The 17,989-nt window shown below is 39.6% G+C and overlaps 1 protein-coding gene across 1 annotated transcript in view; it reads right to left on the bottom strand.

Moving 5' to 3' along the window:
- The window catches only part of LOC137274761 (dopamine beta-hydroxylase-like), a 34,157-nt gene extending 19,974 nt beyond the window's left edge, over window positions 1–14,183 (bottom strand). The window contains exons 1-4 of the mRNA XM_067808097.1: window positions 14,125–14,183; window positions 3,844–4,036; window positions 3,166–3,292; window positions 2,325–2,420 (exon numbers count right to left, since the gene is read on the bottom strand). Of these exons, the coding sequence (XP_067664198.1) occupies window positions 2,325–2,420; window positions 3,166–3,292; window positions 3,844–4,036; window positions 14,125–14,183 (475 nt within the window). The remainder of the gene's footprint in view (window positions 1–2,324; window positions 2,421–3,165; window positions 3,293–3,843; window positions 4,037–14,124) is intronic.
- Between the last annotated feature and the right edge of the window lie 3,806 nt (window positions 14,184–17,989).

The raw sequence follows: 17,989 nt of genomic DNA on the forward strand, positions 1-17,989 counted from the left end.
TGGTGAACACACTAGTAAGGTCCACAATGACTGACTAAATCAGTTTCTGGTGTAACTGCCACGCACTTTTCAACATGCCGTCTGGAGCTGGCCACCCAACGTCTGATTCTCGGGATCCATTCATCATTGAATGCATAGGTCAGTTCCAGAAGGTTCGGAATTGAAAGATCTTTTGCTCTCGCCCTACGTCCTAAAATAGTCATTAGGATGCATATCTGGACCACTGGCTGTCCATGGCAGTGTCCATATCATTGATCTGATCCTCTAATGGTAGCTTTGTAATCAGAGAATAGAATACGAAGTGCTGTCACATATTTGTTGAGTGCTGCCTAAGCAGAAATTCCAAAACTGCCAGGAAACTTTCAGCCAGTAGCAAGGTCATTATATAATTAAATGATTTCAGGTAAAAATGACTGTTTGCAAGAACGTTTTATGGCCTGAAGGCACGAAAGAAAGTCTCAAAACATGATATATTGTTTATATTTAGGATGCCTTTTAATATATTAAAGCATTTGTTAATATGTCATTAGTTTCGGCTGTGAAAAAAGAACTATCTCCTGGTAATCTAGAGGCGATTGTTGTGGGTCGAAATCTCACTGGCACAAGCCACTACGCCACCATCCTTTGCAATGTGATGAGGGCCCAGTTTTCTTTACATGCTGCATTGTATAGCTTTACAAAGTGATATTTAGGGCGATAAAATGCTAATCTATGGATTTAAACACGTGTGATGTTTCAGTTGCTTTTGGCTGGCACAGTGTTTGTTAATGGATTTATTAGCCAAAATTATACTACTCAAAATAATCCAAGAAACAAGGGATGAAAACGAATTTTATTGGTGGTTATGCTCAATTCATTGTAGGAAATAAATCAGAGGAATTCAGATAAAACACAAGCATGTGTCCCCCTCTGCTCTCAATGCAGGCGAGGCACTGGCGTCTCATCGATTCAACAAGATTCCCCAGAGCGCCTTGGGGAATGGCGAATCACTCTTGTTGCAGGAATTGCAACACCTGTGCAGCGTTTATTGGGGGCGAATGACTGATCCTTAAACGTTGCCTCAACACGTCCCACGGGTGTTCAATGGGCGCTAGATGGGGTGAATAGGCCGGTCATTGCATATTGTTGATGTTGCTTGGTTGCAGGAAATCACTGATCACTCTCCCACGGCATCATTGTGCGTTATCGGCCTGCAAAATGGCTGCTTTACCAATGGCGTTTAGGGCTGGAATAATGAGGGGTTGCAAAATCTCATCTCGATACCTTATGGCTGTAAGATTCCCTTGGATGTGATAGAGAGTAGTGTGATGACCATTGCTGAAGCCTCCCCACACCATAACTGACCCTCCACCAAAACTGTGTCCTTCCCTAACGTTTATGTCAGAAAACCTCTCACCCGGACGTCTGTACACGTGAATACGGCCATCATTGTACTCCTAACAAAATCTAGACTCGTCAGTGAAGAGCACATTGTTCCAAATCGCCAGGTGAAAAGACCATCATGACCCCTAGCGAAACGACAAGAATTTGAAGAGATCCTCAGGGACGTATGGAATATAATTCTGAATGATGTCATTCATTGGCTGACAATATTGATGAGAAGGCGAGTCTGGGCATGTATTGCTGCTAGAGGTTGTCCCGCTTGAAATGACTGATAAATTTCATGATTCGTGCTATGTGTCTGTGAACTGTCCTATTCCTTTCCCTCTGTCCATTAGATGTCACGTGCTCTTCACCTGTTGGTGCCGTGTGCCAAATTGTGGCTTCCAGTCATTTACCTTTATAGTACCATTACTCATTTTCTTTATGTTTTATAATTGGTAATGCAGATTATTAAGTGCGACTGATAGAATCCTTAAAAGGGACTTTAAGTATTGTACAGTTATTGTCCTCATGAAAGGGTTCGAAAGTCCCAAATATTTCAAACTATATTCACACTTTTTTCAAACGTAGCATTTTTGTGATTTAAATTTTGGCTACATTTGCACGTGTCCTACAGTCGCTATCGGGCTGAAGTGATTGTGAAAATCCAGCTAGGGTTCAGGCAGGCACTATCAATCTCCGTGGTCCAGTATGGTGATTTACCTTCAGTTGTTGGTGATCTACAGACTCTTTTCATACTCTCTTTTCCGACATATTTAATATGATTTATCTATAATCTTAGAATGTGTTTCTGAGATAAACATTGATGTATGCATTTACATTTCAGCAATGTCTGAAGGCACTTAACTAACAGAACGTGTGACATGATTGAAGAACGATTTATATATGTGTAAAATGTTTGAGCATCTCTCTCTCTCTTCTCTATCTCTCTTTTTTTCTACCTTTTTCTGTGGCGGCAGGGCAGTTAAATTCACTGCTTCCACATGGAGCTTTGACAAGTCTGTCACAAGTCTGACTTGAAGATGTATCGCAATAGCCTGAAATATGATCAGTGGTCATGGATATATTATGCATCTAACAGAGGTGGGACACTTTCACTTTCAAGCAATGCGCTAACTAAAACTTACGAGCTGCGACCGGACAATTTCATATCCATGAAATATGCCTGTGACCTGTCGTGTATCATTTGCTTCCCTCGAACCATTAAAGATTCTTAATGCCTTCCAAAGTCGACGCATATAATGGGACACTTTCAGATTTTCAACAGATACAAGTTTGCATGAACTCAGTATGTACACACCAATGATTAAAATCCAGCAATCTCTTAAAATGTACATATGCAATTTATTCAGCAGCAGTGATAAGAAACGTTTCAGATCGTCAATAGAGAGAAACCAAGCAAGTATAAATAGGTCTGAAAAGAGAAGTGCAGGGACACAGATACCACATGTACAGATATAACTGCACGTATCTGTGTATACAAGATGCAGTTATGGCACAAGGAAAGAAGACCTTCAAGAAAGGTGTGATTTACACATTATGGACTGTCAAATACATTGAGAGAGGATACACGTTCATCCCCACCGTGCTTACAAAATTACAGTGCCGATTGACATAAAGGAGGAGTACATTCAATAAAGGAGAAATGCATTCACTTTCAAACTAATGTCATTGATTATTATGTAATGTATGTGTATAGCTGTAAGTGCAATTTGTTTCAGCCTTGGATGAGACAGATAGGACGTTGTCTGTTTTCAAGTTCCACGACACAAAAGGACATACCTGGGTGTGTGAGATTAGTGGTCCGTGTGGGCGTGGCTCCAGGTGTCCACATGCACTGGGGGTCACCCAGCTCCTGACCATTGGTCATCCCATCACCATCGGAGTCCATGTTACACACATTAGCCCACTGTATGGAGAAGAAAGGTTTGGGTGACATGCTTCCTAATATGTTGGCACGGGTGACCTAATCGTTTAAGGTGATGCAAGTAACTGAGATAGCGTGAATTCGACACCCAGATTATGAACCTTGTTTTGTTACTGACACGCCTCTCACTGTAAATCTGTCACGGTAAATCGTCGAGTCGGGATAAAAAAATCAAGTGATCAAAGTCATGACAATCGATCAAGGCAGTTGGGATACGTTTACATACATACCAAACAAAACCAACCAATCCATTTAGTCGCCTATGACGACAAGCATGGATTGCTTGATCTAACCACGATCTTCAAAATTTATTTAATTTTGTGAAAAGCGGACTTTGAAGTGGTTGGATATGGATAAAAAATGGGAAGGAGACTTTAGCTGTAATTTAACCATTTAGCCTTTCGGTCAGTGCTTTAGATTACAGACTAATGAATTACTTTCATTCAGCCTTTCTGTCAACTGCAAAATCCTATTCAGTTTTTAAGCTCCAGTGAACAAGCCTGTCGAGCAAGAAAACGTTTGTATTTACTGACCTTTCTGCCTTGATTTGCAAAATCAACACCGAACTGATTTCTGGCACCTCCACCCGCGGGGTTCACGTGCCCAACCCCCTGCCACACCTCACCCTTTACACAAGGGTGGGACAGGTTGTGGCCATTGGGTATGCGATCCCTGTACCCGCGATACCCGTAGGTCACACCAATCCATGTGAGGAAAGCGGGGATGCTGGAGGGAAAAGAAACAGGTATATATGAACACTTCAATTCCATGTTTTATGCGTTAAATAATACCAATCGGGATAAACATATACGCGTAAATGTTTTCTATGGATTATATCTTGAGGATTAAAGAAACGGTCCTCAAATAAAGATTGATGATTGGGTAATCCCCGTTGGAACCATCCTGTGTTGAGTGGGTTGAGGCACATAGTCAGGGGCACAATGTGAACAAGGTGTTTGAAAAAAAGTGTCTAGATGTGTGAAGAATATGTGGAGCTGGCTTTAAAGAAAGTCACTTTGTAAACGCCTTTGTGTGTTACGGTTAAGAATTTGCCGTGACAAATGATGTAAGAAATCCCACCTGAACAAGCAAAACAGAACAAAGACAAGTCAAAAAACATACATATTTTTGGTTAATTGGCAAAGAGAGCAAGTTACACAAAGTCACAAGTCAATTTTACAATACCAATTTCAACTACAATACAAGTGAGACAAGATGTAAGGCAATGGGTCACAAAATATAATACAGCAAACTCACCAAAGTCTTAGTGCGAGAGAGAATCAGTAATGCAGAATGTAACACAGTGATCGGTCTGACGGCGGCTATGATGATCAAGCTCTGGCAGTGATTGTTTACTCCAGTTATGTGTGTCCCAGTCTCAACACGACAACTAGTCTTTTTATATACACTCAGTCATTTCCCGAAATTTCCGGCACATACGACCATCGCCAACACTGTAGAAACTGTCTCCCGGAAGTAACAAATAGAAAACCAAGGGCAAACAATTTTCGGAGAGCCTGCTACCAAAATGTTCAAAATGCTGACCATCTGTTATACGACCCATCATAATTATTATTCAAAACACTAAGCGTTGTGACCCAATAATAATTATTATTTAATAACAAAATATACAGAAAATACACACTCGTAACAGGTGTCATCAAAAGAAACATCAGTAGGCCTTGGAGTCATTACGAGAGATTGGATTATCGCCCTGGCGATATGTAGGTGGTCGACAGAAATAGGCTTCTGGTAGCTGCTGGCACCCGTGAACGGCCACTTCCTCGTGGTGGGTGCTGGGTAACGCTGAGAGCCGTTCACCCCCCTTGTGGACACGGGGGGATATTTGGTCCACCAACCCGTTTGCTGTGGGTTGCGGCCCTGTGTCGGTGGAGGAAGGGATCCTGGTGGTTGAGGGCATGGGAGCAGGACCATTATTCCTATTGCTCAACACACCACTTTGGCCCAGACTTCACCTAGACGGATGGTTGAATGGGCCCGATTCAATCAGTCGGCTGGTCATGCTAAGCCCTGTACATGTATATTTTGCTGCATGAATTTTTAGAAATTATTTAAGACTTTTGTCAGCTGTCATGGTCTCATGATGATACATGTATTTTGTAATTGTATAACTCCAATTTGGTACCTTTCCTTGAGTCCTATGTCCAGAGGGCAGTGGCTCATGGGCCAATCTGCCAATCTGGTGGAATAATTACTTGTTGATTATCCTGCTTGAGTATATCATCAGGGTATCCTTGGTGCTGCAGGCTGGAAACCCGCCTGCTCTTAGCATTGTCCATGTGATGCTCCATGTTGGGTGTGGAGTTCTAATGACGAATCTATACTAACTTACCATGGAATACCAAACCCCAAACTCACCGAAACGCCAACTCGATAATGATGACGATGAACAGAGACCCTCCAAATCCATTGATTACTGGCCTCGTTTTCTGATCCTTCGGACTCTAGGAAATGCTCCCTCAAAGCTGAATCCGTTTGCGATATGTACGGGTATCCACGGAATAGCAGGAGACATTAAAGATGTGAAACGCTTGCAGGATGTTTATTACTTGCATGTAGTAGAAAACAGCAAGCAACTAACCTGTCGTCCACTGAAACGGTTTTTGGAGGTCTGGTTAAGGTCTCTGCTCACAGAACTCTGAACACCAGTAAAGGTATTACACGAGACCGAGATTGGCTATTTGCAGATACGGCTGAGATTGACGTGGTATCAGAAATGAAGGATGAAGGTGTTATGTATGTAAAAAGATTTTCCACTCGGAAAAACAATGTGAGTGTTCCAACTAACACATACCTGTTTTCTTTTTCTGCACCGAATCCGCCAAAATCAATCAGGGATGGTTACTACAGTGTTAATGTTGATGTATACATCCCCAATCCTCTGAGATGTTTCAAATGCCAGAAGTTTGGACATGGTGTGAACACTTGCACATTGTCTGTTACAGGTGCTCATTGTGCTGAGAATACTCTTGTAACAGAAGATTGTGAAAGTAGCTCAAAAAAATGTGCCAAATGCCATGGAAATCACTCAGCCTTTTCCAAGGATTGCCCCACTTGGAAAAAGCTGCTGGAGGTCAACAGGATTAAATTCACTAATAACATCAGTTTTGCTGAAGCCAAACTTATACCTCCATCGCCAAAAAACCATCAGAAATGACCACCAAAGAAAATATTTCTCCAGTCATTACTTTGTCACATGCCTGTCAAACAGACTTGACATAGATGAATGCAGACATTCCTAAAAACCTTTCTCCTGAGCAATCGAAATAGACAGCAGAATCACTTCCTGATCAGCAGAAATTCTCTCAGGAATAATCTCCCGTCAACATTCTTCCAGTCTTCTGTCTATAGGAAACTTACCTAACGCAGACAGACACTTTTAATTTACGTCAGTCTGATGCATATAATTATTCTTCCCATCCGGGTGTCAGGGCCAGTGGATGATCTTCTATCCTCATTAAACAAGATGTTATCCACAGTTCTGTAGCTCTTAAAACTTACCTCCAAGCCGTTGCGGTGAGAGTTACTATTACACTATGCTCTTTGTATATACCGCCTTCCTCAACACTCCAACAGTCTGAACTTCAAGGTCTCTATGACCAACTTCCTAAGCCATGTATCATAATGGGTGATCTCAATGCCCATAACCCGCTATGGGGTGGTACAAACTATAGCTCAAAAGGTCAAATACTGGAAGATTTTATCTCCAATGATGACTTATGTTTATACAATGATGATGATTCAAGCACTTATCTGCACCCTGCAACCGGCACCTACTCTTCTCTGGATCTGTCTCTTGCAGACTCTTCCTTACTTAATGAATTTGATGTGTCAGTCCACAATGATCTCTGTGGAAGTGACCACTTTCTAACTATATTATCAGACCTTAATCCATCTGGCTGCCCATCATATACAAGATGGAATTTTTCCAGGGCAGACTTGTCCTTATTTCAAACTCTATGCACATCTAACCTAAGACCCGAATGTGTCAGTGACATAGCTGATCCTATTCAGTGTTTTTCAGACGTTTTACATGAAATTGCTGATGAATGTATACCAAAGTCCTCTACAACTCCACATGTACGGAAACCATGGTTTAATACAGATTGTTGACAAGCCGGGAAAGGGAGGAAAAAGCATCAACCAACTGTCCAGAACTTCAATTTAAGATACTCAGTGCAAAGGCACATGGTACCTTCAAACAAAAGAAACGGCAATCTTGGAGGAACTATGTGTCCAAAATTAATTCACGTGCACCAATATCCAAGTATGGAACATGGTTCAAAGAATTAAAGGCAAAGGTTCAAGAACTGCTGTTCACCATCTTAAAGATGGTGACAATTTAATTACTGACACATCTAAAATTGTAAATAAAATTGGCGAAACCCTTGCCCAAAATTCATGATTGGCAGATTATGTCCCTGAGCTTCAGAGATATCAGAAACAACAGGAAAAGATTAAACTTAATTTCGAATCAAATAATGGTGAAGATTAAAATGATGTGTTTTCATTACATGAGCTACATACAACTCTTGTGCAAGCTCATGACGCTGCAACTGGTGATGATAATATCCATTACCAGCTTCTGAAACACTTACCTGAACCATGTCTGATGACACTTATTGATATATTTGATCAAATATGGACGTGTAATGCCATTGTAATCCCAATACCAAAGCCTGGCCGGGATCATACAGATCCGTCAAACTACAGACCGATATCTCTGACTAGCTGGAGCGTATGGTAAATAATAGATTAACTTGTTATCTTGAAACCAATAACCTGATCACAAATATTCAGAGTGGAAAAATCGTAGTACCATTGATCATTTTCAACGTTTAGAATCCTTCGTTAAAAAATGCTATTGTAAATAAACAACATGCTGTATCGACTTTCTTCGATCTCGAGAAAGCATATGATACGACCTGGAAGCATGGCATTTTGAAGGATGTACGAGTTAGGGTTGAGAGGCCGTTTGCCTCTTTTTAAAATACCGAGTGGGTTCAACGCTGTCTGATAATTACGATCAGGATGAGGGTGTCCCTCACTTTATTTAGTATAAAACTCAACAATTTATCCAAGGTTATAAATTTTTGTGGATGATTTTAATATTTCTTGTCGTGGTAAAAATATGCATACCATTGAACGGCCATTACAGTTGTGTTTAAACAAAATATATAAATGGTGTCTTGAAAACGGCTTTAAATTTTGTGAGTTAAGTTTTTGGGTTTAAATTTCGATTCTCATTTAACCTTCTTACCTCACATTAAATCTCTTAGAGCTAAATGCCTGAAGGCACCAGATTTGTTGACAGTTGTTTCCAACTCAAAGTGGGGAAGGGATCAAACTACCCTCTCACACCTATATCGATCACTGGTCCGTTCATAACTCGATCATGGCTCCATCGTATCTGGTGGAGCCTGCAAAAGCAACCTTAGACTTCTTGATTCTGTCCACCATCAAGGCTTAAGACTTTGCCTTGGGTCTTTCAGAATTATTCACTTATTGACCTAGAACCTATTGACAGTCTTTACATTGAGGCCGATGAACCATCTCTTACACAACGTCGTACAAAATTATGGTTATAATACATTACTAAATTATACACTAATGAATCTAACCCTGCATATAACTGTGTGTTCAATCCGCTTTATGAGTATTGGTCATACAGGGTATACACATGCATACCTGTTGAAAGGTGAAGAACCTCCGTTTTGCATCCCTTGTGATGAGAGAACCACGGTCAAGCATGTCCTACTTGCCCACGTTGAATTCTCCATCATAAGGGATAAATGTTTTAGCGTAAAAACTGTTAAGGATCTTTTTAACACAGTTAATACTCATTTAGTTATTGGATTTTTAAAGGAAATTGATTTCCTTGTTGAATTGTAATTCATATGTTCTGTAGATAGTTATATTCTAATGGTTGGAAGTATAGATTAGGAACATTGATTATTAGTGGATGTACCCTAAAATGGGTTTGAAATATTGTAAAATTATTGTCCTCCTGAGAGGGTACGTAAGTCCCAAAATTTTCAAAGTAAATTTATACATGCCAGGATTTTTAAGAGTAGTATTTTTGTTATCTTAATTTGGCTAAAATTTCTTACAATCGCCAACAGCTGAGGGGATGGTGTAATTCCAACTGGGGTCCATGCATTTAGCAAAGGTACTGACATTCCCCATGGTCCCTAGTGTGGTGATCTACCTTCTGTTGTCGGCGATCTATAGCCTGGTTTTATACTGTATTGTCCATATAATGATATCAGTTTTAACTCTCCACACTAGTTTTAATGCTAATTGTGATATTCTAGTTGTTTTACTGTCCGTTGTTGACAGGTTTTATAATGTACACATAGTCCTTTTCATTGTGGAATGTTCTCGTCACGATATGGCTGAAATATTGACGTGACGTTAAATATTAACTCACTCACTGACTCTGGTAGCAGCGCACTATTGCAATAGAGTTTTTTTCTCCTTGAATAGTCACATTTGAAGTCATTTCCGCAAAGAATGCTTTTGTTTGAATCACTTTAAAAAAGTAAGAAAATGCTTAAGTAGTTTCAGTCTCGTAATAACTCACATCAGGTTTGTGTAGGAGGTAACACGGGCGAAAAAATGTAAATCAAGGTAAACGAAGCTGGTACTTGCTCTATCTGGCGACCCGTGAAGGTCCCGGGGTAGAATAGGCCTTCAGCAACCCATGCTTACCATAAAAGGCGACTAGGTTTGTCGTAGGAGGTGACTGACGGGATCGGGTGGTCAGGCTCGCTGACTTGGTTGACACATGTCATCGGTTCCCAATTGCGCAGATCGATGCTCATGTTGTTTATCACTGGATTGCCTGGTCCAGACTCGATTATTTACAAACCGCCGCCATATAGCTGGAATATTGCTCAGTGCCGTGTAAAATTGAACTCACTCCTCTATCTGGCGCATTTACCAACTGAAGGCAATTTCTAAACTATGGATAGACATGCACACTGTTAATTCATCAACAGTTTTTTTCGTTGCAATCCATCGATGTTTCGATGCATCGTTACAGCCCTAGTTATCAGTGAGTTTGCTCGGCACTCAGAAATGACCCTCGGAAAAGTGGCATTTCTGCTTAAGTATGGTTTCATGAATCAGCTCACCAGGCAAATTGGAAATGTGGCTCATCAGCATGCTTCCTTTACAAATACTGTATTACACCAAGAAAGACTTCAGGGCTCCAGCGCAGCAGAATATGACAGCTGAGGAGGGGGTCAGTCCCGATTTCAGAATCACTAGATAAACCGTCCTCAACATGTTAATATGGGGCACGATGACATGACTGCAATCAAGGGTTGACATTCTTGATAAGTACTTACAATCCTGTACTGTACTATCGGATCAAACGCCAAGGCGGAAACACACGACCTCCGAAGGCGGTTATAGTCTGTTTGCAGTTAAAACGTACCGATGGATGTCACTTAAAACGAAAAGGTAAATCGAATAAAGTGAAATAAAGAGTGGGACTCGTCATGATTTACCTTGCCAGCTGTACATTTAAATTAGAGAATCTTATTCAATTTAGGATAAAAGTTGTTTAACAAACAACAAGGGGATGGGTACATTAAATGAATCATCAAGAACAAGTAGGTTTGGTCTAACGGCTCATCACGCACTACACATGCATTTGTTTCACAGTGCCAAATACTGCCCTTAACCCCTTGTAATACAAACCAGGTCCAGGTTTGAATTAATCTTCAGTGACCCATGCTTGTCCTGAGAGGCGACAAACGGGATCGGGTGTTCAGGCTCGCTGAATTGGTCGACACATGTTATGGCTTCTCAATTGCGCAGATCAATTCTTACGTTCTGTTGGTCATTGGATTGTCGGTTCAGACTCACTTTTTTACAGACTGCCGTTATACAGCTAGAAAGTTACTATCTGTAACTAAACTCACTCATTTTCAACATTTGGTAAGTTTCTTTCATGTTAAGTGTTAAGCTTGACAAAATACTTTTGATCATTAGCATTGCCTTGTTTCTTTGATTATTACAGCTATAAATTGCAGTAACCCAGGCAACATGTAAAGAAAACATAGATGAGTGTATTCATTGCTTCTTAGCCACTGTAGCGTCGGATCTGACAAATGTTATGCAGGAAATAATATGCCGTCATGCGTATAGTGTCTACATGAACATAGTCCCCAGAGTAGACCTGAAGGTAATTCCAAAATTCCGTGCTTGGTCACATGGACTGACAGTACAGTCTCTGATTTGTAAGGCAGAGGCTCTGAAGGTAATTCCAAAATTCCGTGCTTGGTCACATGGACTGACAGTACAGTCTCTGATTTGTAAGGCAGAGGCTACTGTTCCACAGAGCAAATGTCGCGATCTAATAATAAGAGGTTCTGTCTTATCATTATTTCAGGTTGTTGGTCGACATCCAGAGCCTTACAATGAAGATATCATTATAAACGTGCATTTGATTGATGTGTGAAGGTTAGGTAAAGCAAATGTATCGCAGCATCATCACCTCTATAAAAGTGGCTTACCTTACAGCCCACATGTCGCTGCTTGTCCAGCTGCACCCAAAAGGTTTCGACAAGTTTGTGTTATCGACAGTTGGTTACGGTCCAGTGATAGAGTATCGACTTTGCGTTTTATGGAAGAACTAGCCTGACAGAGTGCAGTTTGCAGAATCACTAAAGTTGCGTTAAAGTGTGGAGTCAGGGTGAGCCTCAGCAGTGTGTATGGATGTGCAACGAAGCGAAAAGTAGCACCAAACCTCTTAACTGTTCCTTTGGTTTAATAATTGGGAGCATGACGTTTATAGTTTTGCGAAGTATGTTGTATGGCACTTTTCTTCAGTATGAGACTATAGTAAGGGACTATCCCGTTAGTCACCTCTTGCGATATCAGAATCTTCCAGAAGGTATTAAGACTACGTGCTATGTAAGTAAAGCCACTAACATCCATATTTACCCTCTAAACATGATATGTGTTCATCCTGGATATTGGACAGTTTTGGATCGGTTGACCTATGTCCAAGTGAATACTAGTGAATTAACTGCCGTTGCCACTACAATTATGCCATTGTAATTCTACTGTGACTTTGGTCTGAGGTATCCACTTGCGGAAATTTGTATCGATGTGTAACATACCCAATTCTACAGTATAGCCTTAACATGTTTCAGGAGTTTGTTGTTTTCACGCCGAATTCTTTTTCAAGTAACTAATTGTTTCAACTTGAAAACTGTGTAATTAAGACGACAAGTGCAAGGGGCCATTAAGACTTTTTGTTTTCATAAATCACTAACCGACCTGAGCGTACATTAGGCGTGACAGATGCAGATTCCGGTTCCGGTTTCCTTACACTTTAAGTATCACAAGGAAATAGTTCCTCCTTCTGGAGCGTGGGTGAATTTCCCAAAAGAAACAGGAAAAAACAAAAAACAAAAACACAACAAAACAAAAACAGCAATGTAAATCTGGACATTGTTTTCATGTTTTCTGGCATGTATAACATACATAAATGTTGGACATGGATTTTAATAGTTATTCTTTAACTCTCGTATGACCATGTTAATGACTGAGGTGACTGGTTACAATGGCAATTCACAAATGTATGTTCAAAACATATCATGACCTTTATGGTTATTACATCTAACCATTGGTTATAGATAACCATTAGATAACATCAGCTTTGTCTTTATATTAGTATCGGGCACTTAATCACCATGGATGATATCAAAGTAAGTGACCGCTCGATCATTCCCTTCCGACAACATGTAATCTAATGAAATAAAATTACTTACATTTCACTTACTCTGATTTTCCTGAAGTACGATTACAATAATACCTTAAATTGAAATTTAAATAATTAACTTATAATTACACAAACAATGTAATTATTTACATATCAAATTACCTTTTGAAAAAACAAAAACAAAAACATTTAGCTGGGCAAGGGAGGTGTAAATCACATGATTACACAAACTGCATACAGTTAAACTATATGAAAATCACAGTGACTGTTTGCCCCTTAGATTAGTAGTCAACTGCATATTTTCTAGGTCTGGCTCAAGGACTATACAGTTCAATAAGATTTTGAATATCATATGCCATGGGAAATAAACAAAGAGACATTTTTTATCGGAACTTGACTAAAAGTACAGTTGATCCCCCATATCCTCAAGCTCTAACCTCCATTCAGTTATGCTTTACTATTTGACTTTGTTTCACAAATAAGGAAATGGTAATAGCTGCATGACATTCACATGGCTTGAGTGAACGGCTTGAGATTTCATAATGCTATTATATGATAAGACAATACTCTATTATCCCTAAGGCAATTTTTGTTCCTTCGTAAAACGCATGATAAAAAACAAAACAGGATATCACACTTGTTTTGTCTCGTGTTGTATTATGTAACCAAAACTATAGTGTTTATTCTAATTACAATGTATGCTCATCTTGTCTCTATCTCGCACTAGGAACTGTCAAGTTAAAATTGGTCACTAATGGCTATCAACAACACGTACAGACGTTGGTGTAGAAGCTGGCAGACCAGATAGATGCATTCCAATAGGTTGCGCGCGAAACCTTGAAATCGTACAATGTTAAACGTATTCACAATAGTAGGTGACCTAGCTCTGATGGATAATGCCACGCCAACTGTCGTTGATTTTCGAATTTCAGTTTGCCGCATGACTACTTTGTCAAGAGCATAGTATTAATGAAGTGAAAATAGAACGATTCCGCTATGCTCATCAGACGATGAACGTGATTAATACAACAGCTGTACTAAACAATTGACAAACCTCGTCCAGATGAACACTTCCAAGTCGGCTGTCATCAACTGCATTGTTCCAAAAGACATCGTGAAGTCACCAGCTGTGACCAGCAAAGCGGGTGTTAAACGATTGATATATTCTGGTTGCCCAGATCTATATATTTATTTTCCAAAATACAAATACTACTATTTAAGGAAATTGGTGTTTATAAAGAGCACCCCCCTCCCAATACAGTGATGGCCATCTCCAATATATATGTATTGCCAACACTGCTCCTAAGCAGTGTTTGCAATATCTTAAATTACCCGCAGGATAACAGGGCCTGCTGCTACCTGCAGGCTTTAAAATCTACAAGCTATGAATGAAATCTGCAGAGTGAGTGAGTGAACATTTAACGTCACATCGGTAATATTGCAGCCTATCGTGACGAGAACAATTTTACAGTGCATTGCATACCAAAATTATCAGAAACTAAAACCCTGTTGACGATGAACAATACAACCACTAGTATATCATAATTAGAATTAAAACTAGCGTGGAAATTTATAACTCATACCATTATCTGGACAATACAATGCAAAAAATGGGCTATAGATTGCCAACAACTGAAGGTAGATCACCATACCAGGGATCATGGGAACTTACAGTACATTTGCTTCCTTAGCTGTATTTACACCATCCTTTCAGATGATTTAGCAATTGAGACACATCTAGTTAAAAATTAGAAATACACATACACTACGATTAAAACAGTGGAAAGTTTAAATGTCCTTAATGTACCCTCCCAGGAGGACAATAATTTTACGGTACGTTAACCCCCGTGTTGTTACAGCCACTAACAATCTTAGTAGCTAATTCAAACTTCCAATATATATGTATTTACAAATAACTTGATAAATCTAATTCTTTTAAGAATGCAATAATTAAACGAGGATTGTTATTAAGTAAAAGATCCTTCATAGTTCTTGATTTAAAATATTTATCCCCTGTGATGGAATATTCAACACAGTCAAAGAAATCTGCAGGCCGATAAAAGCAACATAGACAATACTGAGCACAGCTTCACTCTGTTTCTACAAGATCAAGAGAAGCCTTTTGTACACAGAGAAGTTTTGTCGGACTGGTGTTGATAATCCTACGCCACAGCGCTGAAATACCCGGAAGTGAAATTGTAAGTTATCGTAACATGATGGGTCGTGGATCATTCCCGAACGTCAATAAAGAAAAACGGAAAGGTTCCAGCTGAAAAACAAATGACAGCTAATTCACTGAAGGCCATAAGGACCTGCACATATTTGAGCGAGTGAGTGAGTGAGTGAGTTAATATTTAAAGGTCACATGCAACCAAAAAATCAAACATAATTAAAACACATTCATCACTTATTCATGACACATAATATACATTGCTGCTTTTAAAAAAACAAATAAACAAAATTATAAGCGTACAATCGCGATTCAAAAGTGCAATATTTTGTATTTGGGCTTACTTCCCCTGAAACGAAGCCCTGGGGAGACCGAACCCAGTCACAGCGGGTGGATATGGACTCAAGTGTAACGACGGCTTCCGATTGGCTGTTTCATTTGCTGATATGCTGAGGCTTCATTGTGTGTACAGAAATATGATATGTTTGATGAGCATTTTAGAAGTATAGCCAGTCACAAGAAAGTAAGATTCTTTATGGATAACAACTTCTTTTTGTGTACTTGATGCGTCGTTTCAGTATAGATACATATACTGTTGTCAAACAAAATCTTATACACTAAAAGAAGTCGTTATCCATGAAGAATGTATATACAGATGTTGGGTTTGGAAAATACATGTTCTGTGAATTTGCGCTCGATCCAATAAAAAATCATGTCAGTAGAGATGGTAAACTACTGCGTGGCTGGAATCTGTCATTCGTCCAAGTACAAAGCAGGACTTGAAAGTGTCAAGAGTTTGCACCAGTTTCCGTCAGATCCAGTCATCCGCCAAAAAAATGAATGTAATTTGTTTGCAGCCCACAGACATAAAAACATGTCACGTGTATCACACGTGCCTAATAACATAATGTGGCAGACACGGGACTCGGGTGCACGAGTCATAAATCAACTTGTTTTCTTTATGTCGTATAGTCTGATAGGTGTTAAGTTCAAATTGCATGTGGTCAATGATTGAAGCTGTGTATTGCATGTTGTCTTTAGCAGCCAGACAGGCAGACATAGGTGTGAATAAACCAGACACTGAGCTTTCTCTGTGATTGAGGCTGCTTACCATAATCAACAAGTTGTTTTATGTAACGAGTAGATTCTTTACTTGTTTGTGTACACACCAAAGATTGGACTACTGCTCACGACCTCAGACGCTGGGTTGTTTCAAGCTCCGCGAACCTATTCACTGCGCATGCGTTAGGGACGCAGCGCAGCACAGTTGTTGAAACCAGTTTTCCCCCAGCATTGGGGGGAATTTAGTGAAACGTTTGAACTCCGATTTCGCGGGCTTTTTTTGATCGCGTTTTTTTTCAACTTTATAGGTTGAATTGGCATTTTTTCTGATTTGTTTCGGTAAGTGCATACCGAAAGGTACCAGAATCTGCAAAGTTGTGTTTTACGTTGCATGTGACCTTTAACGTCACATCGGCAATATTGCAACCATATAGTGACGAGAACGAGTAATTATGAAAATAGAAATGAATTAATAGCACTTACATTGTAAAACCCTGTCGACGAAGGACAGTAAAACCAACTAGGGTATCACAGAGTAAAATGTAAAACTAGTGAATAAACCTAAAACAATGTACCTATAGAGGACAGTACAGTATAAAAATGAGCTATAGGTTGCCAACAACTGAAGGCAACCATACTAAGGACCATGGGAACTTACAGTACATTTGCTTCCTGCATGGACCCTAGTTGGATTTACATCATCCCTTCAGCTGTTAGCAATTTAGACAAATCTAGCCATAAAGTAAAAACACATTTATTCTACGATTAAAAAGCTGGAAAACTTAGATTTACCTCAAATGTTTTTGGACTTATGCACCCTCTCAGGAGGACAATTATTTTACGGTACACCAGGCCCCTTTGAGAGTACAGCCACTAACGATTTGAGTCACTAATTTAATCTTCCAATTTTAAAATATTTATCTATTTACAATTCAGTTAACAAATCTAATTCCTTTAAAAATGCAACAATTAAATGAGGACTAATACTGTTAAAAAGATCCTTCATAGTCTGTGAATTAAAATACTGATCCCTTGTGATGGAATACTCAACACAGTCAAGCCAGATATGCTTGATTCGTTCATCACAAGGGATGCAGAACGGAGGATCCTCACCTTTCAAAAGGTATTCATGAGTATATCTCGCATGGCCAATACGACATCGCCGCATAATGACCACCTCAAATCTGGACTGACAACCCATGTGGGTATAACCAATGTAAGGTTTTATCTCATGTAATTTATTGATACCCACCTGGGTGTCTCACTTCTTTTGCATCAAATCACGGATATAAGATCTAATGGTGGTTTTGTAATCACTGTAAGGGATAAGAAGTGGTGTCACAGATTTGTTGAGTGCTGCTTTAGCAGCAAGGTCAGCCAGTGTGTTACCAGAGATTCCTACATGGCTGGGTAACCAACAGAAGACGATGTCGCATTGGCCAGTGGCAAGATTATTATACAATTCAATAATTAGTATTAAAAGTGGATGTTTACAAGAAATATTTTAATAATAGCCTGAAGGCAAGAAAGAGAGTCGGAATAGATTATATATTGTTTATGTTTAGGGTGTCTTTGAATATATCCAAGAGCCGTTAGTATGGCGTGAGCTTCAGCTGTAAAAATAGAACTGTTATCTGGTAGTCTAGAAGATATTGTTCTGGATTCAATGACAATGGCACAAGCCACT

Source organism: Haliotis asinina, chromosome 2, assembly GCF_037392515.1.
Source record: "Haliotis asinina isolate JCU_RB_2024 chromosome 2, JCU_Hal_asi_v2, whole genome shotgun sequence".
Taxonomy (NCBI): domain Eukaryota; kingdom Metazoa; phylum Mollusca; class Gastropoda; order Lepetellida; family Haliotidae; genus Haliotis; species Haliotis asinina.